The sequence below is a fragment of the Perna viridis genome, chromosome 9 (genome assembly GCF_037379345.1).
Source record: "Perna viridis isolate PV_CMFRI_1.1 ecotype Kerala chromosome 9, ASM3737934v1, whole genome shotgun sequence".
Lineage (NCBI taxonomy): Eukaryota > Metazoa > Mollusca > Bivalvia > Mytilida > Mytilidae > Perna > Perna viridis.
The window spans coordinates 33774270-33799396 of NC_142453.1; the positions used below are offsets into that span (position 1 = coordinate 33774270).

At 32.0% G+C, this 25127-nt stretch overlaps 1 protein-coding gene across 3 annotated transcripts; it reads left to right on the plus strand.

The window, feature by feature from the left end:
* Nucleotides 1-761: 761 nt before the first annotated feature.
* LOC148607919 (uncharacterized) lies at nucleotides 762-25058 on the plus strand. Of its 3 annotated transcripts, none has more exons than XR_015914938.1 (12): nucleotides 762-885; nucleotides 9639-9721; nucleotides 9977-10113; nucleotides 10425-10536; nucleotides 10868-11001; nucleotides 11465-11529; nucleotides 12805-13089; nucleotides 16820-17113; nucleotides 19144-19434; nucleotides 19689-19909; nucleotides 21450-21522; nucleotides 23501-23601. XR_015914938.1 is itself a non-coding variant. In XM_088543878.1 (12 exons), the coding sequence occupies exons 2-12, from the start codon at nucleotides 9692-9694 to the stop codon at nucleotides 24039-24041; spliced, it is 1857 nt and encodes a 618-aa protein (XP_088400004.1). In that variant the 5' UTR covers nucleotides 766-885; nucleotides 9639-9691; the 3' UTR covers nucleotides 24042-25058. The 3 variants fall into 3 exon arrangements, 2 of the variants coding, with proteins under 2 accessions (XP_088400004.1, XP_088400006.1); XM_088543878.1 differs by lacking the exon at nucleotides 21450-21522 and adding an exon at nucleotides 23855-25058 and having other exon boundaries at nucleotides 766-885; XM_088543880.1 differs by lacking the exons at nucleotides 12805-13089; nucleotides 21450-21522 and adding an exon at nucleotides 23855-25058 and having other exon boundaries at nucleotides 766-885.
* Nucleotides 25059-25127: the final 69 nt, after the last annotated feature.

Sequence of the window (25127 nt, forward strand, 5' to 3'; positions counted from 1 at the left end):
ACTACGGTATTTGCCATAGCAATAAAAATCACGACTGATGATGTTAGTTTCATCAAAACGCCAATAAGAATCTCTCTCTTTGCTTTTGTTACTTTGTATGTATGATTTTAGTTACTTTCTGTTCTTTGTTGTGTATGTCTGTTTTTCATGTCTGGTCTTTGTCCCTGGATTACATTCTTTTGATTACCGCTATAACCTTGGTTCTCTTAATAACTCTTTCTATGAGCTACAAATGCTAGATTATTAAGATAAGCTTTTAAAATAATCTTCCAGCAGGGCTCGAGGCAAAGTGAATATCAAGTTATCATTGTGTCAAAGCTTAACCAAGTTATATATATATAAATATGTGAAAACATACTTAAACAATTTGTATTTCACTTTTAATGACAATGCTTCATGACATGAGCTTGTCTGTTACTTCTGGATATAAACATTATGTTAATGTTGATAGCACTTCCTTAAAGTATTTTCTGTTTTAGTAAGCTATTACATTTTTTTTCACTATGATATAACAAAATGATTTTAAACAATAAAAATAAAACAATGAACAAGGAAACAACCTTTACCTTATGACACAGGTGGTTTATAGCGAAAGAAACATGCATAGAAAAGAGTAAAACTCAAAGTATAGCGTTATATGAATCTCAAACATTAACGACAAAGCCTTTCAACTGAAATGTAAAACCTCAGATATAAATTCGTTTTTATTTTTCTGTAAAACTATCATAATTAAGTCAGAATTATACAGGTAGTAACATCACGTAAATCCCGTCTTCTACAAATGTAATTACATAATCTTTGAGTATTCATGCATTGACCAATGTAATTTTATCGCAGTACAAGTTACCTGAGATAGTGTAATCTTTGAGACGAGAAGTACGGCAGGTAGGGATTTTTGTAATTTTATATTCTCAGACAGAGAATAAGCTTTCGATTTGAAATCACGCTCTTTTAAAAGTCTTTTGAGAAACAGAGCATTGAAAATAGTATTTGCAGTTTTAACTCTTTCAATTTAATGTCTTTTAACGAGTTAATTAAAAAAAACTAGTATTTTTTTCAGACATTTTGTATCACGCTAGAATTCTAACAAATAGGTTTCTAGAGCAGGGTTATGTTGCTACCCTACCCACTTCTCCCTATTACCAGTTGCAATCAAAATTTGTCGACCCCATTATCTTTGTGTTCCACCCCATTTTTCATTTCATCATCATTTCATGTTCATTTTATCATCCATTTCATGTTCATCGCCTGAATATAGCTGAAATATTCCTGCTCGGGCGTTAAACCCCAACAATCAATCAATCAACATACAAGATTGCAGTCATCACTACAAAAGTTTTTGAACTCGTGGATCGTTACGGTGTATCCATTTGCGCCATGAAAACTGATTTGTTCAACGTGTCATAGTTTTCCTTTCCTCTTTTGCCTACCCCGGACTTGACTTTTTATGAGCAATTCGGCGGGTGTTTCTAGAAAAGCAGAGGACGCTTATCCTACCCATGCACCTGGTCCATGCTCCCAGTTTTTAGTGGAGTTCGAGTTGCTCATTTGCTTTTGTTATTTTGTATGTATTTTAGTTACTCTATGTTCTTAGTTGTGTCTGTCTGTTTTCCATGTCTGGTCGTTGTCCCGGGAGTCCATTCTTTTGATTACCGCTATAACCTTGGTTCCCTTGATTACTCTTTCACCAATAACGGTATACGTCAACAGTTTTTTTTTTAAATATGCATGGTTTGCAATTGAAAGTGATTTATAGAATGGCATGTGTGTTCGTTTAAGGAATTGGCATATGGTAAAGAATCTTATTGTTGTTCGATGAGTTTTGGATGCCAAATTAATTCTTAATAAAACAGTACATCGTATATGGTCATATATCTGTAGCAATTGTTTATTTTCCGATTTTTCATCTGATTGGTTGAAAGCGAACACTTTTCAATCGTTTCATTGAGCTTTGAAAAAAAAAGTTTGTGTACGTGTCATACTTCCTGCTTGACATGAAGTTTGTTTATTTTATTTTTCTCAGCACTATATCAAAGTTGTAAAATTATTTTCGATTGCCCAGACTGGTATCAGATGTTGTGACACCAATGATTTGGGTAAATTGATACCTGTACAAAATACAATAGGAAATCTATGATGAAATACATGGAGTAAACATTCCCTGAGATAACAAAATTATAACAAGAAGAAAAAATGATGGCAGTAACTAAGAGTACCTAAAATAAAATTAAATAAAAATTTTCCATTTTATGGCTATTCTACATGAAGATTGACTGGTAACAACAAATACGTTCGAATCGTATGTCACCTGACATTGGTCATTTGCAGATCTACATATAATTTTCTATCCAAATTGCCAGAAATAATACTTTTCCAAAATGCAGATGACGTTTGTTTTAAACGCATCAGTTGTCCTAATATGTTTGTATCAGTTTCTGGTTTGATTACTGGGTCTTCAAAGCATATTTTCAAGCTTTATATGTAATTGTATTTCATTGATGGATCATTTTTATGAAACATGAATATTGATCGCAGGCTACACCCATCCATGTCATCTTTCAATAACCTTTCCTGCCAAAGTAAGCACTCGAAAGTTAAATAATTTATTGCAGAATCTCGATAATATTTTCACTCATAAAAGGTAAATTAACCTTTTGTAATCCCCAAATATTTAGTCATTATGCAAGCAGCAATGTTAAAAGGAAAGAATAACAGCAAAATAGCAAATGATTTTGTACACAACGGAATTTCACGTCATTAATTGAATTAATCATGTCTTAAATTGAAAGTCGCCTATTTTGTAGGGACCTGAATAAAAACCACAGTAACATTCGAACCATTTTTATTCATACACATTTATCTTTGCTCCTTGTGTTTTTTTTTTTTTTTTTTTTTGTGTAAAACGATATAAGAAATGTTACATATAAAAGCGTTAAACAAAATTTCAATTCACGTTTTGAGATATATTTTAAGCGTTGTCTATTGTACGATTGTTTTTTTAGCTCTTTGCAAATTGGTATGACCTCTTAAAGCTAAATAATATGATCAGAGGAATACTTCGTCATGAACCAATGTAGTTTCCGAATCGACTTATCTAATAAAAGATACGGGAGAAATCATCTAAATAAAGTATAGATTTTAAAATTGAAGGAGGAATCTTCATTAGTAATGTTTAATCATTGTTCCTCGTGATTAAAAAGCATGTGTAAATTAGGAAAAGGATAAAATGGCCACGTTTATCATTTATTGCATACGTTCTTGATAACGTTATCGGTATTTTTTTCTTTCATACTATTTACATGTTTTATCGAAGGTATTTATCATTGTGGTTTACATAAAAGAATAAAAAAAACCTTTACAATCAGGATTGAACTTGCTTACATCTACTTATTTTATCGAAGTGACAGCCTAATTACACATTTACACATACATCAATAAGGATTGACAATAATAATGTTGTTGGAAGCGTCAAAACAGAAAATAAAAAAAAAGCGTAAAATTATTGTTTCTTGATTTTAGATCCATTTTGTGTGGCCTGTGTTTCCTGAAATTGTCCAGTGTTGGCTGTTTTTTTTTTTTTTTTTTTTTTTTTTTTGTTTTGTTTTTTGTTTTTTTGTTTTTGTTTTTTTTTTGTTTGTTTTTTGTTTTTGTTTCTTTTGTTTTTTTTTTATGTTTTTTTTGATGAACTGAAGTTAGTCATAAGCTTTACAAAACTATTATTGACCAACAATTTCCGTTTGTTTTTTGATATGTGTTATATCGAAAACAATCTCCTTCAATCTTATATAATACATAAAGTCAGGAATGGCCCGTTATCTTGTAAAAACACACACAGTCTAGTAGCTATGACAACTTGTATGATGAATTACTCCCAGATAATGACAAATCAATGTTGCAATCTTGTTGACATTGGACGAATTAGCAACAACCAAACACATGTCTTAATCACTGGGCAAATTTTACAACATTGTGACAAAATGAGCCCTGAATATCAATGGTCTTAAAAAGTATTACAAAGATCATTGATATTCTTAAAAAAGTATTAGAAAAACCATTGATATTCTTAAAAAGTATTACAACAAAAGGACTGAAGTTAAAATATGATAACAATTGATTTAAGAAACGATTTGATTAATTGAAAAAAAAAACAGGATATACAATTTTTGGTCGTTTATGCCAAATCAAGTTTATAACAGTAAAACCTGTTTATACCACGCGCCTATTGAACTTACACATTTGTTCGACATATACAGGTGTTCCATGATTCAGAATACATTTAAATGGTATCACCGGATTATTCAGTTTTATCGGTTTTCTCTATACAAGTATAAGGTAATATGAAAAACGTTCTGTAAAAAAAATTCAGAAGAAAATTCCTTATAAATGCTTAATAATAAAAAAAAATAATATGATTATTTATTCAATAATGCTAAAAGTATATGTTTTTAATTACCATTAAATTAATACCAGGAAATGGTCATTTAGGTTTTAAAAGGGGGATAGCAAATAAAAAAGTAATCTCAATCTGTAATGAAAAAGCATATATAGTTAAAGCCAAAGTTAGCTTGATTGCCCCTGTCTTTTTTTTTGTGTGTGTGTTTTGTTTTGTTGGTTATTTTTCTGAAATTTTGTATTTGTTCAATTTGTTTAATTCTAAGGCGTTGGTAAAAATGATAAAACTGTCATTTGTTGCACTTGTAAACAATTATACATCTAGCGGGGATTTTTACCCCCCCCCCCAAAAAAAAAAACAAAAAAAACAAAAAAAACAAAAAAAACCCAAAAAAAACAATAATTGCAAACCAAACAACAACGCATTCAACACGTCTTGCAAATTTTCATAGAAGCAATTTTCTTTCATAATACTCAACCTTAACAAAAAGTACGAAAGTAAATGTGAAGGAAAATATTTTAAGTGGTGGTATAAGATCTTTTGTATTTACTTCTCCTGTCGTGAAACATGTTGTTAACATATTGGGTAAACCCGATATCATATTGTGTCAGAACACACCAGTAGTCAGCACGTTTATCCCTGGAATCATACCTTTGTCAAATGACTTATAGCGAGCACCGCGAAGCGGTGTGAGCTCTACGTTTATTACGTGTACTTTCTAATTTTCCCTTAAGATTCCCCAATCTACTACCGCAAAAAAGTCATGTCCCGGAAGTAACAACAAGTGATTGTCCTTACGGAGAAAATTCATCATTTCCTTCAATCAAATAAATAAAACATAATAGGTTAAGATTACGTTTCGGTAAAAATAAATTCATCTTTTCTGATACTTTTCAAATCTTTTTCCATTTTTTTTTACTTTTTTAAAGAAGAGAATGTGATTTGAAAACTTAGGGAAACGCCGTGGATGTACTTACGTGTATCTCCGCTGTTCCACTGTTGCTGTTGTCAAGAACCTAACCCGCCTTGGAAAAAATATAACTCCGTTTGTATCATCCAACTCGAAGCACAGCTTTTCTAAGATAGGAAAGGCAACCATTTTCTTTGCAGCTGTCGTCTGCTCCTGACTTTTGTTTACGTCACATGATATTTGTAAAATATTCCCAACATCCATGGAGAACTGTAAAATTTCCGATATCTGCACAGATTGATCTGACCGGCCAAAACTGAAATAGATGTTGCTAGAGATGCCCTTAAGGGATAAAAAATATAAATTATTGCGAAGTGCTATATAAAGTTAATTTTTAAGAGCGAGGGAAAAGGAGAGTACGGAATTGATTTTTTTTTTTAAATTCAAATTATTTATTGATTGAAAAAAAAACTCCCCATGAATTAACAAGATAGATTTCCAAATAACAATATTGATTTCGGTTGCTGATTGATTGCCAATGAAAACATTGCACTTGCGAAGCAAAAATGTTCATCCGTGTCGACCCCCACCCTCCCTCCTCTTTGTAATGTCCTTTATTATTTTTTACTAGATGGTAAATGTATGGTACATTGCCTACTCCATATTATAACAACATTGACTTTAAACGCCCATATCATTCATTCAAAGTATAGTAGAATGCAAACTTAAAGTATGTACAAAACAAATGTAACAATATCGAGTCGTCAGATTGAATGGAATTTCTTCTGTTTTCCTAATGCGAGTTATTACTGGCGCATGTAAATTATCTGCATAATTCATTACATCGAGAAATTAGGATTAAGCTGTAGGTATAAGATACTAGTTAAATACAAACACGCACTTTATTTATTCTCACACACCGAGGTGTACAAGATGTCACTCAGTTTTTTACATACATTTCATAAATACCAAGGTAAGGTAAGATGACATAATAGTATTTGGTAGTTACATCTACATGGATGCAAGTTTTTTTGTATTTTTTGGTGAAGTATGAAAGCCCATTCAGTTTGCTCACATTGTGGAATTTGTGGAATATTTTTTTTCGAGTCTCCACAATTTTGGGATGTTTACAAACATAGGTAGTAGTATTCATTTCCCAGAGCTTTACACAATTTGCTTATTCGCTGGTGTGTCGGTATGCTGGCCCATCTCCCAGTCTCAGCAGGAATTTTACAATAGAGCATATAAATGTTGCCATATAAATACGATCAGCCTTCTTCGTCTTAATCAGGTATGGCTCTAACTTAAATTCATCCTTAAACGATTCATAAATTCTCCTCGTGAAAAATTACCTTGCTGTGAGAACCAATTCTGAATAAATTGATCAGCCAATTTTTGTTTTACAATTGATTTTAACATATTTTTCTTAACACTCAACTAGTCATTCCATAGAGAACTCAGCCCAGTTAACTCAGATATGGATTTAACAAAACTAACTTATTCAAAATGATATATTATCATTCATTTGCAGCTTTAACGTACGATTGTGTAGATGTTTGACAGTCTATTAATTCCTTCTTAAAGAGAATTCTGATTCCAAAAACTAACCATTCTGAATTTAATAATAATGTCCATGGAAAAATGTTCAACTTCTCCGTACACCATGTAATATGATGTACTATTTCGAATCATTCATATTTCTTTGAAAAATTGTAAGTGAATCTTCTAAACAATGTCTATGTTTTCAAAACCTCAAACCTCGCTAGAATAAGTGAGAGTAGGAATAATGAAAGAATCGAAAAAAGTCAACTGGAAATCCACCGGAAGAGATAAATTTTGCAATCATCTATGCAAGGCATAAATCAGCTTGATCAGTTTACTTTTTTAATTGCTGCATAAAAAATTCTGCTATAATTTAAAAAAAAACACACATAGATAAGAATATGAACCTATAATATCTATGTCATAACCATACAATGTAAAAGTCATTCGCGAATTGTGCTTCCTCTTGCTATCAACAACACTTTTGTTTTTTTTAGTGTTGAGCTTAAACCTTTCAACATTACAATAGTTTTCATTTATGCTTCTTTTGTCATAGATCTACAATCCATACTCAAAAACACTCTTTAAGTCCACAAAAGTACAGTATAACTTTTTTCCAAGTGACAAATACTAGATACAAGAGAGTGTAAAATGACAATGTTATCAATGGTCGAAAACCCTTTGGTAAATCTTACCTGTGCATTGGTTGTAAGATAATGATTTTGAAAAAAGTGTTCAATCTTTTATTCAGTATTGCTGAAAATAGTTACTCAAACATGAATTCAACACCTCTATAACGTCAGATGTTCTTTAAAAATCGGGATAATAATACCTTCACCTCAAATCTCCAGTATCACTCCTGAATTTAAAAAAGAAATTAAATAAAGACACATAAATGGGCATCATTTCGTCAAAGGAATATATAACATACTCACTTAGAAATTCATCTGTTCTATATGACTTTCCATTCTTTAGAAATTATACCACTTTTTGAATTTAAACTTCAGTAATCGGAGAGTTAAGTATCTCATCCATTTCTGGAGTTATATCATTTACATTAATATCAACATCAATAAACTCATCATCATTTTCATTTTGATTTCCTAAAATGTTCAGTCAACACCTTTAAATCAATTTCGCTAGATTAATTTTACCAATATTATCATAAGCAGCTCTATCGCAATTTTACGTCATAATTTATAGTAATTTTAGGGTAAAAAAGGGAACCAAGATTTTGGCAGAAATCAAAAGAATGTAACTTAGGAACAAAACCAGGCATGAAAAACAAACACACAACAACGAACATAAAATAACCAAAATAATACATACAAAGTAAAGAAGTAAATGGGCAACTCGGACTCCACAAAAAACTGGGAGCATGAAGCAAGTGCATCGATAGGATTAGCGTTCTCCGCTTTTCTAGAAACACCCGCCGAGTTGCTCATAAAAAGTCAACTCCAGGGAAGACGAAAGAGGAAAGGAAAACTATGACATGTTGACAACAATCAGCTTTCATGGTACAGATAAATACACCGTAATGATTTACGAGTTCATGATGACCACCATAAAACTTCTGAAGTGATGACATCAGTCTTGAAGCAACATCACCTTGTTCCAGAAGCTTTAATGTAAGAAAATAAAGCATAGCATGATTGAAAAGGTCTGTAAAGTATTGGCAAGCTCTAATATAACGTATGCGTTGTAACATGGAAAATCCATACGCAGGTGCTGAATGGCTGTACTGCACCGTTAAAACAATTTGATAAGTTAATTGAATAATTCTTAAATGTGGCAGCGAAGTTGTCTTTTACTAGCAAGTACATCCTCAAAGGTTTATGCAATTAATAGTGGCTACTTTGATCTCTGATCTGATTCAAAAGAAGAAAAATCTTATAGATCTTTTAATCTGAGTTTCCGCTATATATATGACGTATTATCGTTAAACAACCCTAGTTTCTGAGATTTGACACATTGCATCTTCCCTAAAGAACTTGAGAACAAAGATGCTAAACACAATATACAGTCAACCTCATATCTTGAACTACACTTAGATATCGTTGGTAAAGGAAAACTCTTCATTCCGTATTGTCAACTTTGATCTCTTGCAACATCGCTTCAGCTCCTGCGTATGGAGTTTTTATATCACAACTCATACGAAATGTCAGAGCTTGCAGTAACTACGCAGACTTTTTGTATCGTGTTAGACTTCTTACTACATGTATTAGATTGTGTTATGTAATGTTGTGTTGCTACAAAGTGGAAGTCATCAATACATAAATTTTATGGTCGTCATCATGAACTCCTGGATCGTTACTGTGTATCTGCGCCATTAAAACTGATTTGTTCTACGTGTTTTAGTTTTCGTTTTATCTTTTGTCTACCCTGTACTTCACTTTTTATGAGCTACTCGGCGAGTGTTTATGAATAAGCAGAGGACGATTACCCTACCGGTTCACCTGGTCCATGCTTCCAGTTTTAGTGGAGTGCAAATGGCTCATTTACTTTTGTTACTTTGTGTGTATTTTTTTAAATTTTATATTCTTTGTTGTGTATTTCGGTTTTGTCATGTCTAATTGTTTCCCTGGAGAACATTCCTTTAATTTCCGCTATAATCTTGGTACCCTTGATTACCCCTTCTTGAATTAAATGATGCTCTTACAACAGAACAAAATATGTAACTTTTTACAGGAAGATATTTTAGGAAGTTAGAGGTAATCACTGATACTTTGAAACGTCTTAGTTCCATATTAAAAAAATACAAGTTTATGAGTAATGTTTAAAACTTTGCTTCAGATAAAGTTAAGTAATCAAGATATGGATGGTGTATAAAAAACTGGTCTGTGGACATGTTGGCATTTCGACTGGGTGCAATTTTGGTAAGACCATTAATAAATAAATGGAAGAACCCTCCTTTAATGGTAGAAGACAAACAAACATAAATTAAAGCATATGAATAAAACAAAATCAAGTAAACAAAATGAAAACAGACAAATGACATTGTGCATTGCCATCTGATATGATTTTTTTTTCATAAATTGTCTTGAACAGAGATACAAATGAAGATTTTCAAAATTAAAAAATCTAATATGCATTATACATGTTTTACTATAATTTTTAAATATTATTCAAAGGCTTATGTTTGTTTCGCCTGGTCGGATTCAGATCGCATGGTTTATGTTGAGATGACAATTTTGAATGCTACTTGCCAATCAACAGACTGTTTGCAATTCAACATAGCCCTTTGCTATTCTGCATTGTTTGGAGGGAGGTAAATAACTTTCCGTCCAATATTTAAACTGTTGCATCAAATGAATTCTTTAATCTATATAATCTGATATGATTATGAATTGTGCAGCAAAATCGTGAGTTGAGTGATGTGTAATATAAACATTTAACCTTAAATGTAACATAGAGTCTGGTAACTGAGAATTCATGCATTAATGTTTATTAAAATACAAAATTGGACTCTCATGTCCGTGAAAATAAGCAATCAATTTATACAGCGAAATGTTAAAATACAATACATCCAATACGTCTTTGTTAGAAATTTAAAGAACACATTTTGATTTTTCATTTCAGTTGTACAGCTAGATCATGTCTTGAATCTTTTGATTTAAACATGAAACCTCCCATTAATGTAACAGCTGCCATGAATAACAATGTCCGTTTTTTTCCATACCCGAAATTAACTGTAAGTTCAGATAATAATGTAGAATCAGCCAACCAAAAGTTAAGACTTAAGGCAAAATGTTTAATAAGGACGAACATGTGTTTATACTTTTTTTGGAAAATTTTGACACAAAATGAAATTGCATGATTCTCCTAATGCTTACCTAGAACATGCTATTTTTTTGGTCATGTCATTTTATGGTTATCTAACATATTTATTGAACTTCATTATCTTTAAAACGTGAGTGTCATGAATCAGAATTCCGATAATCATAAAATGCCGTTTTTTTTTCATCGATATATGTACTTTAAAGGCTACAAAGTTTATGTTAGTTTACCAATTACATTGTCAGTTACCAAATATGTTAGTACTAAAAATCACGAGTAAGACACAACAAAGTTATCTGGCATGTGAAGACCTTGGAAAGAGAAATATACAAGGAAATACTGTAAGGACTACATTTTTGAGTAAAGATAGTAAAACATAGTAAGTAATGTTAAGGAATTATTATCCACCAGGTCCAGTCTTCTAAATTCTACTACAAGTAAGAAACATTTGCTGACGTGCAATAATTGTCCAAAGTAGAACAACTGCAATGACATTTATAAAATAAACGCATGATTGAAATAGAAAATTATTTAAACACCGATCTATTAAAGGCTACAGAGAGTAATGTAGACACGTAATTATAAGGTAAACCTAGATATTTTATTAATTTTCAAGTACTATAAAATAGTTACATGTATATGTGAAATTTAAAGTCATTCGGCACATTGACGACTCTTTATTTTCACTCCTTCTCAAATTTCATTTGTCTATTTTAACCACTTTACATAAATATCATTTCATTGATTTAATGTATGAGAGTAACATGTTGCAAAAGTACAAACATCACTGATATATTTTTTATTTCACATTTTATCAAAATGATTCTCAATTTGAATTTCAGTTTTGAAATGGAAATGACCTCTGTATGTTTGTATTCATATTGTTCTGGCATAAACTGTCAATGCTGTAAGTAAAATTTTGGAATACAAACACAAAAATATTACAACTGTTATTATTTTTATAAATGAAAATACATTACTTAGATTGGCTAGATTTTTATTTATAACTTTTAGTGTATCTGCTATCGGCGTAGTCGTCGCCAATAATTTTTCAAAACTCTTCTCATCTTATACTACGTGACCAATTATAACCAAATATGGTTTGAATGTTTTTAAGGGTATTTTGCAGACTTATCATCCGTTGACAATCATGGCCGCTGTTTCTCAAACTAGAACATAGGAGTCAGAAAGCCGGTTTTCACATATATCTCCAATACCGCAAATTGAGCCAAATTCTGACGGGTTAACATATTATACATGATTAGATTTCTCTGTGTTAATATTTTCGTATAAATATGTGATTGTACCTTTTCGACGTTTTTCGTTGTTTGGAGTGTTATAACTTAAAAAATCTTCTTTCTTTCTGACACTGTTAGATCAATTAGAACCACTTGCTATTGCTGGTCCTTAGGGTATGGTCTTGGGATTTTTGATCCGTCGAAAAACATGACCGCTTTTAAAAAGAAATACATAAGAGTCGGGCTGAAGATTGTTTTACATATATCTCCAAAACCTAGGTTAAGCAAAATTCTGACTTGGGTAAAAGTCTTCAGTATGATGCGATCTATCTTTGTGCATGACTTTGTATAATTCTGTTAAAGCCATGTTGGAGTTATTATCCCTTTTTTGTTTCGCTAGTTTCAATGTTTATGTTACTAATGTAATAAAACCTTATCCTCTGACACTTCACGGCCAAATAGAACCAAACTTGGTATGAATGTTCCACAGTGTATTCTGCAAAAAACAGATGTGGGCATTTATTAGTTTTTGAAAAACATGACAATTGTTACTAAAATAGAACATAGAAGTCTGAGAGAAGTTTTGGCATATATCTCAAATACCTTTAGGTTTAACAAAATTCTGACATTGGTGAAAAGTGTGCAGTGTTTTCAAATATATCCGTGGTACAAATTTCTCGTAAATTTTACAAAATATTTGGTTTTGTAATATTTGTTTATTTTTATTCCAACCTTGAATAATCAGATTGTCAAGTCAAATACCAATTCATAATTTTTATAATATAGATTTGAGGATTTGTATGTTTCTGATATTTGGGTTGGCTTTTTTTTTATTAAGGGCGGAATAGCAATTGTATGTGACTCATTTAGTACGGAAATGAAGTAAAGATATTAATTCAGTTATAAACACGTTGATATAATTTATTTTTATAATTTGCATATAGATCCACCAGTTATAAACGTTTCTAATATCGACATAGTTAATGAAGGTAGCAGCGTTGAATTAACCTGTAAGGTTCCTGAATCATCAAGAGCAACTGATATCAAATGGATAAAAAATAACATAACTATGAACATGACAAATGAAACGTCTTACACTAACGGCAGTTTTGCAACATCCTCATTAAAGATCGTAAATGCAGGAGATGGTGATGAAGGACAATACATTTGTCAAGCGGAAAATGGTGCTGGGCGTAGTACCAGTAAACCGATAATGGTTAGAATATTGCGTAAGTACGCATAATAATATTCATTGCAAAAATAACATGTCCATGGTGCAATAAAGAAAATGGTGTCACAAACTTTTGTCCGTTGCTGAGATTGGTTCAGCAGTAGGAAATGGTATCAGCAAAGCCAGGGGATTTCCATGATGATAAATAAGCTTTCCAAGATGAAGATAAATTAAGCGATATCATGTCTTTATTTATTGTTGTGTTAGTATGTTAGCATCATGGGGCATATGATGGGGACATATTATTCTTAAGGGATAAGCTGGTCTGGAGATGGTATGTCAGTTAAATGCTAGTAGTCCTTAGTTTATACATTTGTGTAATTTAGATTCATTTTCTTTACTTCCGTTGTAACAATGGACTCAGACCTATTTGTACTAATTTTTTTGGTAAGTTAAATTGTGTTGCCAGATTTTAAAGGGAGACAACTGTTGATTTGCCTGCTGAAAAGGAAATTTCGTAATGTGGATTTTACACCATTACCGTAACGCGGATGTTAAACGTGCACATGACAATCAAAGAACATGCATATGTAGTTAATGGTCATCCAAGAAGTATGAATTTCATGTCATACAAATACTAGAAGCAAACTAAAACGGTATTGCGACGTGTATAAAATGCTGCAAGACAACAATACCCCCAAATGTGCCAAGATGTTCTTAATGAAACAGCTAATAGTGATATTTTTTTTTTGGAAAGTGGTTAAAAACTTTAAATCAAACGTTTCTAAATTTTACCCTGACATAGTAAACAAAGACACAGTGTGCAATACTCCTTAATCTGCAGCTTAGAGTTGAAAGTATACATGGTTGTTTAGTTATTGTTTATTTATGGTCTTTGAACATTTTCACCGACTAAATGTACGGAATGTCGCAGGCCATGATAGAATCAATATGAACATTTGCGATATGGTGGAAAATATATCTATCAACTGACTGCTCTACTTAACCTAATCGGTAGGCATGGACACGTACCAGTACAATAAATAATATCACTTGTTGTTCAAAGGACGCAATACAAATAAAACAAAACCAGATAGTTACAGACCGGTAGCGTGTAGTCAAGTGCATTTGAAGTATTTGAAATTATTGTTCGATCTCGGTGAATGTGATACGTATATATTGACAAACAGTTTCCCAGTCCCAAACATTAAGTTTTTCAAAAAGAATCTTGGATGTTTAAATGCCTCATTTTACTTACATTAAACTATTTATCATAACTACGAAATGAGTTTACCAAGTACATGTTGCATTGTAAAATTGTAAGAAAGCATTTGATGTATAAATTGTTAAGAATTGGTGTTAAATATATAATATGGTCAATTATAAATGGTTGACATGTAAACAGTGAAAGTGCCAAAATTGGTAATCAATGTAGATCCTCGTATGTTAAGGTAGGAGAGAATGTACGACAGGGAGGTGTTATTTCTGGTCTGTTCTATTTGGTGTTCATAAATGACGTGCTCACGAGCCAAGAAACACTTAAAAAGAATAATGATATTTTTCATCTAAACATCTCTTCTCCAGAACCTCTGGACGATAGTTTGTGCATCAATATCACTTCAGATCGACTTCAACTTATTCTAACATATGTTTTGAATATTCCATAACTGACGTTTCTGTTTTAATCCAAAACAAAACTAAAGTCGTTAAAATTTCTTCTATCCCTCGCTTTGGTTGACTAGAATATACACGTACATGAAGTTTTTTGTGACATTGTCATTCCCGTATAGAGAGACGTTGCACATGTTTGAAAATTAAAAGACTCCAAGCTAAAAACGCCGAATAGAGAATTGCATGTAGAAACAATTTCTTTTTGCGCTGAACGTCATGTCCAACAAATCTTACACCCCTTGGTGTTCTTTTTGTCCTGTGTAAATACGTAGTATTTCCGTCTGCCCTCTTCCGCTGTAAAATGTGGTGTACTTTAAAAAAAAACATGACTTACTTTTACTTAATTCTCGTTTCGAACGCTTCATAGTTTAGCGTTTCCTTTATTTATAGGATTTATACAAGACATTGCTAATATCTCATTGAAATATGAGCGGCATGACCAACTATTAGATTTTTGTCTTTAAAACATATTTCCGTGTAAAGACGTTTGGAAAGTCATTATTGTTACGAAATTCGTTTATAATATTCACTCAGCTGATTGGAAGATCATGATTGTAAATCACATCGATTTTACCAGATTTATTACCATTCATAAATATGTCATCGTTGCCAGGTTGATTGTATCACAACCATGCAGATATATTAAAAAATTGCATTTCATAACGAAGGTCGTCACGAAGATTCCTTAAAACAACGGAGATAACTTCAAAGTATGTAGTAGAAAATTCGATGATTTTATGAGCACACATGCCACATTTGTCTTAACGTTCTAATATAAATCGCTTTTTTATACACCGTTATCAAACATTTTTACAAAATGTGTGGATAAGATGAGAAACACTTATACCAAATTCGGTTGGTAAGGCCCGTCAAAGTCGAGGAACACTATTATCATAAATGTTTAGTCTTTGCCTGAACTCGTTATCCAGTGTGTTGTCATGTGTAGCAGGTCCATTAGGTCGATGTCCTGCTGCAAGAATCATCGTTATATACAAATGTATATACACTTATAATCTTTTTTTTCATGCCGGACTCTGAATACCGTGTACATGTATTGATCTCATATTTGTGTCATGTTAGTAGCATATTGTACATTTAATTTTGTATTAGTTGTTCACATTTACAGATCTCTATCGGTTAAAAAATAAAAACGCAAACAAATGAATGAATACCGATTTTTTTTTATTTATTTATTTATTCATTTATTTCTGTGAAGAAGATTATACTAAAATGTCTGAAAACCATTACAAAACACGACTTCGCTTGTATGAATGTATATACACTTGTAAGTTTAACTTCAGTTTTATTCGTCATTTTGTTGTTTCGATTGCATGATAAGTAATGACTCAATAAGTTGTATGACCATAAATAATTCAGAGATTTATTTGTAATAAATTCTTAAGATAACTTAACAGACAAAAACTAGATATAAAACAATTATATGCATATAAGGATGGAATAAGGGCCCGAACAAGAACCATTAAACTAATATACAATTCTGTTAATTCGAGGTACAAATGTAGCAAATATGATCTAAAATCAAACACAGGATTCACTATTAGAAAAAAAGGTATTTATCTTTCGTTTTTGGACCAAATGCAATGCTTATCTTTGTATGTTTTGAAAGGGGCAAGATTACTTACACATTAGGTTGTATAAATTGTATTTTCTGTTTGATTCTACAATTTCAACCTTTTTGTTTGTTTGTTTGTTTTTTTATTGAATTATCAGATGGTGATAAACAAAATGTCAATTTATAATTTTTATAATATGAATTTGAAGTTTTGCGGGTAAGCTTTATTATCAATTATTGACTAACGTTCAAATATTGGCCTAAATATGATCAAAACTGCCAATACAATAAAACACAATACACAAAAGTACGCTCATCCGGGATATAGCCCAATATGGATAAATCCCGTCCAAAACGTTATATTGGATTGGTTAAAATCCATATTGGCTCAACGTATTGGACCAGTTAGTGAATAAAGGTAGAATTGTTTAAGGTTTTCAATATTGTCTGCGTTATGCATGTGGTTTTAGTACGGGAATGTAAAAAAGAAATCAAGTAAGTTATATACACATTAATACATTTTATTTTAATATTTTGTATCTAGATCCACCATTTATAAACGTTTCTAATATCGACATAACAGTTAATGAAGGTAGCAGCGTTAATTTAACCTGTGAGGTTCCTGAATCATCAAAAGCAACTGATATCAGATGGATGAAAAATGACATGAATATGACTATGAATATGACAATCGAAATGTATTACAATAATGGCAATTCTGCAACATCCACAGTAATGATCGTCAATGCAGGAGATGGTGATGAAGGAGAATACATTTGTCACGCGGAAAATGGTGCTGGCCGTAGCACTAGTAAACCGGTAATGGTAAGAATGTTGAGTAAGTACGCATGATAATATTCATTAAAGAGTTGACATGTTCATGTTTGTCTGAAAGAGTAATCAAGGAAATCAATGTTACATTAGAAATCAAAAGAAAATAAACCAGGTACAAAGACCAAACAGGGAAGACAGACATACACAACTAAGAACATTAAATAACATAAATAATACATACAAAGTAACAAAGTAATTGAGCAACTCGGACTCCACTAAATTAGGAATTTCTGACAACTGCATGTCTTAATTCGTTTACCCCTTTAGGTTATTTTTTTATCTTACTAGAGTACATATGGTTATTCTCCCACTCTACAAGTTTATCATTATGCATTTTCGCAAGCTGCATCCTGCCCTGTCATCTGAGAATTTCCTCGTCATTTTCATCCCCGTGGAGTTGTCTCATCATAGCTGTTCTCGTTATTTTCACGCAATCTACATATCCAAAATTACTGTCATAAAGATATATGTTTTGTACGACATATTCCCGAGCGGAAGTATCTAAAAACCTGGTTGCTTAACCATATCATGCACCTTCTTTCTGCCTTTTCCTTTTTCCTATATTTTATTATTATCATTATTATTTTTTTTTTGCGAATGATTATAAAATTTTATCCAAACTATCGGGTAAGAAATAATGTTTCATGACTTTAAAATAAAAGTGGAAGTAGAAAAAGTAATTTTTAGTTCGACCTGTTCTGCTGTATCAAAATGTTTGTTTTTGTTTTGTTTTGTTTATTTTCTTTTCTAAAATGCACCTTAAAAGATTTTTGACATTTCCGTAATGAAAACACATAGTCAAAAGGTAGTTTGTAACTCCTTGTCTACTTTTTAATACCAAATCACGAAAATTTAAGGTTTACTGAATAATCATAAAGGGAAAATAATGTTGAGCATTAACCATATATAGTTTGTTCAATGAAATATTTTCTACGGGATTGTCTCTTTCTAACAAAAAATAACTATGTACGTTTATAACAACAATCATTTAATAATGCATACAGGAGATCCTGTTTGATGGATTAATTTCATAAGGAGACCAAGAAAACATGTTTACCCATGGATAAATATAAATATATTTAAGCACACTAAAACATCTGACGCACTTAAAAATTTAACTATCAAGCTTTTCGGTGCTTATCAAAAATTCAGAAAAAAAATGAATGTAAATCGAGATAAATTAATAGATAACGATTGTAATAAATCTTCAATATGTTCGATGGAAATTATGGTTTCTATTATAATTAACACATCTATTTGATATGCTCAGCTCAATTCGTAAAACAAATGTTTGCTGATTGACATTCCAATCCAATTACTGGACAAACCGTGGCCTAAATATTTGTAACCGAGGTCCTGTAACGCATGATTATTATATCCGTAGTACGGTAATGGGCTCCACTTTTCTAAAAAAATAATTTATCCTTGAGTAACACTGATACATGTACTCTACATATCTGCCAATTTAACTACTGTTCCTTAATATGGTGTAGGAGAAAATGCAAAATTAAAATGCACAAAATCAAACTCATCAACATTTTTACTGGCAAAAAGATGATGACATAAAACCTACTGTAGAAAATAGAACAAAAAACAGAGGAGGAATAATTGCATCGCCGACCTTAGTTATTTATGCAGTTGACATTTCTGACGAATGCAACTACTCATGCATAGCTGAAAATGGAGCAAGAAAGGGGAATAGTGATCTTTTCCGTCTTGTTATCAAACGTATGTTTTGAACACTCAAATGGAATGATGGTAATTTCTCTACAAATATAACAAAGGTGATCCACTAGTACACAGACTAGTTAATCAGCAAACAAATACACACAGTATAAACAGGCCAGTATTTATCTTACTTTTTTTCATTAAAACATAATATATTGTTTAGATTGAAAAGAAAGAAAATATTTAATTCTTCTAAAACTGTAAAGAGAAATTCCGAAAACCATGATGTATTTTTTTCATTCGTATTATTTCGATTCTTCATTTTTATCGTTTCTGATTATCACACCTTCACATTTTGCTTTAAAGGGCCACCAGTAATTGTAATCTCTTCCGAAGTGATTGTGTCAGAGATGGAGACGATAACTATAAATTGTGAAATCAATACAACAACACCGCTTGTGTATGTTAGATGGACTAATGGCAATGGCACTGTAATAAATACAAATTCATCGAAGAAATACGGTGGTAGTACAATAGAATATCCCTCGTTGATTATTTCAAATGTAAAAAGAGAAGACAGGGGTATTTATTTTTGCGAGGCTGGGAATGACGATGGTAACAGCACAAGTAAACCTATAATGCTACAAGTTCATGATAGTAAGTTGATTGTTCTCAGGACAGTAAAAATATCAGAAAGAGCATTATTTTTATATTAAATGGCTTCTTCCCGTCGTCGTATTTTAGGCAGAAATCTGACAATTCCGCATCACCATATTATTATATTTGATTAATCTCCAAATATATCAACTAAACATTAATTAAACTTAATCGCAATTATAATTCTTATATATTACCAAGAATGTTTTATGTACATATATATCTACATACAAAACACTGAATGCACTTTGCAGCCACGACAACAATTGCAGAAACAAGGGAAACATCAATTTCAGCAGCAATTACATCATCATATATCAGTACAAGTGATCAAAGTATTCTTACTACAATACGGACAACACAAATAACAACAACAGCAACACCACAGAAGCCAACAACAAAACCAGTAGCTGCTGGAATCTTATCAACAACACGAAAATTAATTTCTACAGCAGCAGATCCAGACCCAAACAATGTAAGTAATATTAGCTTTTGGGTTTCAATGCTGCCTCTGAGAAGTCGAATGATAAGAAAAACAAACTCTCTTTAATGTTATATAAAATTAGCAACGGTTAATATAATCCTTATCTTATATCCAAGACGCACATTGAAACCCAGTTGCTTTTAACATGTAAAATAAAAAACAAATACAGTTTGCGAAATGTCATAATGAAATATTTCTTGAAGGATTGTTTACAGAATAAATAAAGGCAACTCACTAAAACAAGCAGTGGCTGTATGGTTTTAACTTCTAAATGCTCTGTAGCTTTAGATAACCGGGAGCAGGAAATTCGAAACTGGGCATTTTGGTAATAGGGCATTGATAGAATTTTGAAAGAGTAATCAAGGGAACCTAGGTTATAGCGGTTATCAAAAGAATGCAATCCAGGGACAAACACCAGACATGGAAAACAGACATACACAAAAAAGAACATAAATTAACTAAAATTAAACATACAAAGTAACAAAAGCAAACGAGCAACTCTGACTCCACTAAAAACTGGGAGCATGGACGAGGTGCACCGGTAGGGTAAGAGTCCTCTGTTTTTCTAGAAACACCCGCCGAGTTGCTCATAAAAAGTCAATTCTGGGGTAGACAAACTAGGAAAGGAAAACTATGACCCTTTCAATAAATCGGTTTTCATGGTGCAGATGGTGACGATCATAAAACTTCTGTAGTGATGACGTCAATCCTGTAGCAACATAACCCTGTTCCAGAAGCCTATTTGTTAGAGTTGATACAAAAGTCTGCGTAGTTTAGGCAAGATCTGGCAAAACGTATGAGCTGTGCTATGAACACTCCATACGCAGGTGCTGAAGGAATGTTGCCACAGATGAAAGGAAAGTTGACAATTTTGAATGAAAAGTCACCACGTTTGTCGTAAAGTTTGGTCAATAGTTTTCCTACCATCGATTTCTAAGTGTAGGTCAAGATATGAGGCTGACTTCACACTGTCTGTAGTATCCTTTATCTCAAGTTCCTTGGGTAGATCCAATGTATCAATCCCCGAAATTAGGATTGTTTAAAGATAATACGTCATCTATATAGCGGAAACTGAGATTAAAGGATCTATGTAAACGATATTCTTTCTTTCGGATCAGATCAGCTAAAAAGTCAGCCTCATAAGACTGAAGGGAAAGGTCAGCAAGAAAGGGAGTACAATTTGTTTCCATTGGAATACCGACCGTTTGTTGAAAAACACACCCACCGCACTGGACAAATATGTTGTCGATTAAAAATTCCAGCATTTTGTAAACATCTTCCTCTGTATATTTGGAAAGATGAATTGGAATTGCTTCTTACAAAGTATAATCTCTACCAAGAACTATATATGTGTATCTAGGTGTACTATTTTTTTTGGAAAAACAACAATGTATAATGTATTTCAGTCGGGATTTTAACTGAGTATGGGGAAAGGTAGTATACGGTGTTAAAAATCATAGGTTTTAATGCTATTATATTCAGATCATAGTCTTAAACTGATTGTCTCCAAAAGCTCTTTCGAATTTTTCAGGATCCACATTGAAATAATACCACTACGGGAATAACAAGTATTGTGGTAGGACTGCAGACCCTCTTTGACAGTTGTGAGTATACAGGTTAAAAGTTTCGAAAGAGGTTTGGTGGTACATTTTGCAGGTCCAGCTATGAAACGTTTTTGTATGGATTCTTGTGGAGTTTAGGAATCCAGTACATAGACGGTAAATCACAATCATCGTCCTTGGTAGAGAGAACAAAAGAGGATAGCACAGATTTATCGTTTTCCATAATCTCTTTATTGGAGGGTGTGGTAGCAGTATAGGTCTTATCACTGCTATTATTTTCTACGTCAACCTCTGAAAATAAACATTGGATGTAAAATGTTTTGCAGAAAAAAAACAATATTGTTTTGGGCTTTGTCTGCTGGTACGACAACATATTTGTCATGTATAGTAGACAATGTTTTTGCTACATCGGGGTCTTTGAAAATCATTGAACTACTTAAAACTTTCATTCGTTTCAAAATTAAAGACCTCACGGCCTTTAAGCACTCTGACAGAGAATCAACGTCTTCTTGTTCTCGATTTATCCATTTTTTTGCATAGTCCTCAACGGCATCCATAAGAACTTTAAAGTTATAATTCCAATTTATGGAGCGCGGTTCACGGTACTTGGAACCTTTAGAAAGGATATTACGCAGAGATTCGTTTTCGATGATGGTTAAATCTCCTGTACCGACGTGACAAGAAGGACCATATTTGAATGGAGAGTTTTTGCAAGAACAGTCAAGTGGTTCAGCCTTGAAGTCCTTAATCTCGAGGTTCTGCAATGGCCTTTTATAATTGAAAAATTTGGATGCAATGGGTGAAGTATAGGAATATGAAATGATTGGTATGGATTTGTCTTTGAAATATGGGAGAACTTTGTTGGTAACGTTTTTGTGATGGAGAATGTTAGCCAAATTAGTTGCATCTATACCTTTGTTGACAAACGGTAGTGGAAGAAATGATCGTTTGTCTTCATCCTGACTTTTCACACAAAGTGGTTTAAAGAGTCTGTGGAAACCAATATCCAAAATGATGGCAACAAGTCTGTATAATAATGAAGTGGGGTCAAAAACAAGAGTATCAAGACTTGTTTTGTAAAGGGAGTGTAGTAAAGTGAGAGAACGGGTTATGTGTCTATATAAAAATGAAATCGACTCGTTCAAATTTAAATACGCACTGGGTGAAAGTAAATATGAATAATCAAGAGAACCAAGGTTTTAGCGGTTGTCAAAATAATGCATCCCAGGGACAAATCCAGACATGGAAAACAGACATACAGAACAAAGAACATGAAGTAACTAAAACCATGAATTAGAAATTATGAAAGAGGTTTCAGTGGTCTAACACTTACAGGTGCATGAAGTGTGCAATTAAAAAATATAAGGAATGACAATCTTTGAATCGATATTGTAAATATTGGTATGATATCAATTTTTTTTTTCGCAGTTAAAAAGACACTGCAAGTAAGAATTAAATGCATCAAGACAATTTTAAGAACTTCTTTGTTTAAGTATTAGGCAAAATATTTATAAGGTGTGGCAACTTAAAGAAAAAAACGCTGGGATATTTAGAATAAACCAAGAATCAATAGCTCATAACGCCCAGAATTAATCATTTTAGAGTTTGTAAACATGGCCTTTTAAAGAAAATGATAAAAAAAACATTAGTTAAATACACTAAGAATAAATTGCGGGAAACTTTTAACGATATTATTAGTTTGACTAGGAGTTCAGATGATTTCCAGATTAGTTCAGTAGTTAGTATAAAATGTAGCAAAAAGACTAAATTGATAAAATTATACATGTGTGCCGCCCATTGCCAGAATTGTACACAGAATGAAACTTTATGAATCGTTCGCTAAATCATGAACATGCTCTCTATACAGATGTTTAAAATGTTTGATTCCTTCCACACAATAAGTATAAACACTTATGTAAGTATGTTATTGAAACATTCTGCATTGTCTTATATTTTCAACCTTATTAATGATGTTTTTATCTTCAGCAAGTCATTCGAATTATACTTGTTTTCTTTGAAGGCCCAGTCTAAAGGGGTCGAGGAAAAATGGTTGTACACTGCCGGTGGTGTTGGCGGATTATTAGTCATAATAATTGTGATTCTTGTAGCAAAAGTGATGATGTACGTAGTTAAATATCTTAAAATGAAGTCTTTAACTCGTTGATAATTATGGTTTAGCCATTTCAAAAAGAATATAGATTTGTTTCCAATATTTTAGCTTCCCTCATTAGATTATTTGGATTTGACACCTTGAAAAACCAGGTCTGCACTCACAGTGTTTTTATTTAATTTCACTTCGATATTTTGCCGCAGTCTCTGGTGTAATTGTTTTGATATTTGTAATATTTTTGGTGTTTTAAATGTTTTTTTTCAGAACCAGAAAACATAGAAGTGCAACAGAGGATAAATACGGAGAAGTGAAAAGAAATCAAAGCATTAAAACATATGCGAGCATGCAAAGAATGAAAACCAATCCAACTTATTTGGGTGACTACTCTGAGGAAAAGGAAAGTGACATTTGTGGAGAAGATGTAGAACAAAATAATTTGACACATTTTTAGTTTGACAGTCCTAAATTACTACATGATACGGATTTCAGAAGACTTTAAAACTATATGCTTATACAAAAAAAACATCTTTTTTAAAGTGTTTTTTCCAAATATTTGTGATTCAATTTGTAGAGAAGTCATATTCACTGCATCGTTGGCTAAAACTAAACCATTGCATTCCATGAAAGGTCTATTTAAGATTTAATGCACGTGAACTTAATTCGAACTATACTGTCTCTAGATTAATGAAAAAAAACGTGTTTGTTATGTTTTATGTTAGTATCCTGACTAGGGAAATACATATTTTTTTTCTCTGATTTATTATGAAAAATCATATTATGAAATGCAATTCATTTTGACGCTCTACATTGTATCAAAGATAACAGTGTCACAAAAAGATTTTTTGAAGAGTAAAAACAAAATGTTAATTATACAAACTGGTTAAGTAGTTTTTGTGTATCAATATCTTTTTTCAAATACATATCAAATACGTTTTTTTTTTTTGGAGATATTTCAACATACAATTTTAAGTTGAGTGTTTCCGAAAAAAAAATACAATCCTCAGTTCTTGATATGTTAGTTGTAAATGCCTGGTAATATCTAATGCTGCATTTGTGAACTGATTATATCTACTATTTTATTGTACAATTTTGTTTTCAAACTCAGGGTCGACAGTGGTTTTTTTCTCTGTCCTCAATTTTTATACTTTTTGCCCCTGACGAAGGACGTTAGGCCGACAATGTGGCTCATGTCTTTTTTTTTTTTTTGACAGTTTTATGCGTTATTCAATTTTATTTAGCTCCATTTTACCCTGTACGGGTGGCTTTTGTCCACTGACTTATCATTCCTATCTTAATTTTATGTTAGTAAATAACTGCATTTATCTATAGCTTGAATTGTCCCCCTTTCCTTGGTGTAAAATAAAAATGTACGGTAAATAATGTGTGTATAAAATATTATCAGGATGACGAGATTAAAATCATACGAAATGAGTTTCCATTCTATGCAAATACATAAAACCCAAATCTTCTTTGTTTATTTAATACAATTTATTATTTCACTGGATCAAACATATTGCATTTTGAACTTAATTGATGC

Coding starts and splice junctions, on each gene's coding strand:
- LOC148607919 (XM_088543878.1), top strand. CDS start 9,692: ATGTTGGCATTTCGACTGGGTGCAATTTTG. Junction 11,002..11,464: donor AGTAAAGATAGTAAAACATA/GTAAGTAATGTT, acceptor TTTGAATTTCAG/TTTTGAAATGGAAATGACCT. Junction 17,114..19,143: donor GGTAATGGTAAGAATGTTGA/GTAAGTACGCAT, acceptor TTTGCTTTAAAG/GGCCACCAGTAATTGTAATC.